Below are 884 nucleotides of genomic sequence, written 5' to 3'. Positions count from 1 at the left end.
CGTAGCCTAGAACATCGGCTGCCGATGCTTGCCGATCTTAAATTCAATTGTTACTAATCTAATAAAAATCTAATTAAATTTTGTCAACATTTACAGTTCAAAAAATAAAGTTTACTCTCCTGAGATAATATATTGTAAAATAAAAATAATTAAAAATGTAAAAGCCATGAACAGTAGAAGAGCGATTCACTCGATCTCAGTTCAAATTATAAAAAAAAAAGCAATTATGATAACATATGTTTTGGTTACACCAATTATAGATAATTTTCTATCTTTAGCAATTAGTATATAAGCGATTAATGAAGTTTTTTTTGGTATTCGGTGGGTCGCATTCTATCAGTCCGTAATACCAGTTGGGGTACAAGATGATTGGTACAACAATACTTGGTATTATACTTATGGGTCTTTTTGCCCATTTCTATAAAAATGCTTATAAGAGACATGAAAATTTTCCACCAGGTAAGGTTAAGGTTTTATACGATTTACTTTTTAATTATGAATAAAATTAAAACCGTATAAAAACTATTTAGTGCAATTGCATTAAAATAATATAAAAAAAAAATATAACGCTGTCTTAACTTTAAGGTGTAATTAACAAAAAATATAAAACTTTTAATTGACGATTATTGCAAACTATTTTAGCCATAAACGAAATAATAATTTTAATAAAATTGCTTTAATTTTAAATATTAACTATATTTTTCTAATGATTAAAATCTATACCAGTCAATATTTAAAAAATGTCAATTTTTGAAGGTACGCGAAATTCTTTTATCATTTGTTGATTTTTTTCTTTGTTTAAGGCCCACCGAGTCTCCCAGTATACGGCGCATATTGGTTGGTACTTTTAAAAGGGTTGAACAATTTACCAAATGCATTTATTA

At 26.7% G+C, this 884-nt stretch overlaps 1 protein-coding gene across 1 annotated transcript in view; it reads left to right on the top strand.

Annotated features, from left to right (window-relative positions):
- Positions 1-153: 153 nt before the first annotated feature.
- The window catches only part of LOC106103566 (probable cytochrome P450 304a1), a gene marked incomplete in the record, with an annotated part of 4,162 nt that continues 3,431 nt past the window's right edge, over positions 154-884 (top strand). The window contains 2 exon segments of the mRNA XM_013283350.1: positions 154-459; positions 804-884. Of these exon segments, the coding sequence (XP_013138804.1) occupies positions 366-459; positions 804-884 (175 nt within the window).

This window comes from Papilio polytes, unplaced genomic scaffold, assembly GCF_000836215.1.
Source record: "Papilio polytes unplaced genomic scaffold, Ppol_1.0 DF823731.1, whole genome shotgun sequence".
In the NCBI taxonomy this organism is placed as follows: Eukaryota; Metazoa; Arthropoda; class Insecta; order Lepidoptera; family Papilionidae; genus Papilio; species Papilio polytes.
The sequence above is the reverse complement of the archived record's forward strand: the minus strand, read 5'-3'. Positions and strand labels throughout refer to the sequence as shown.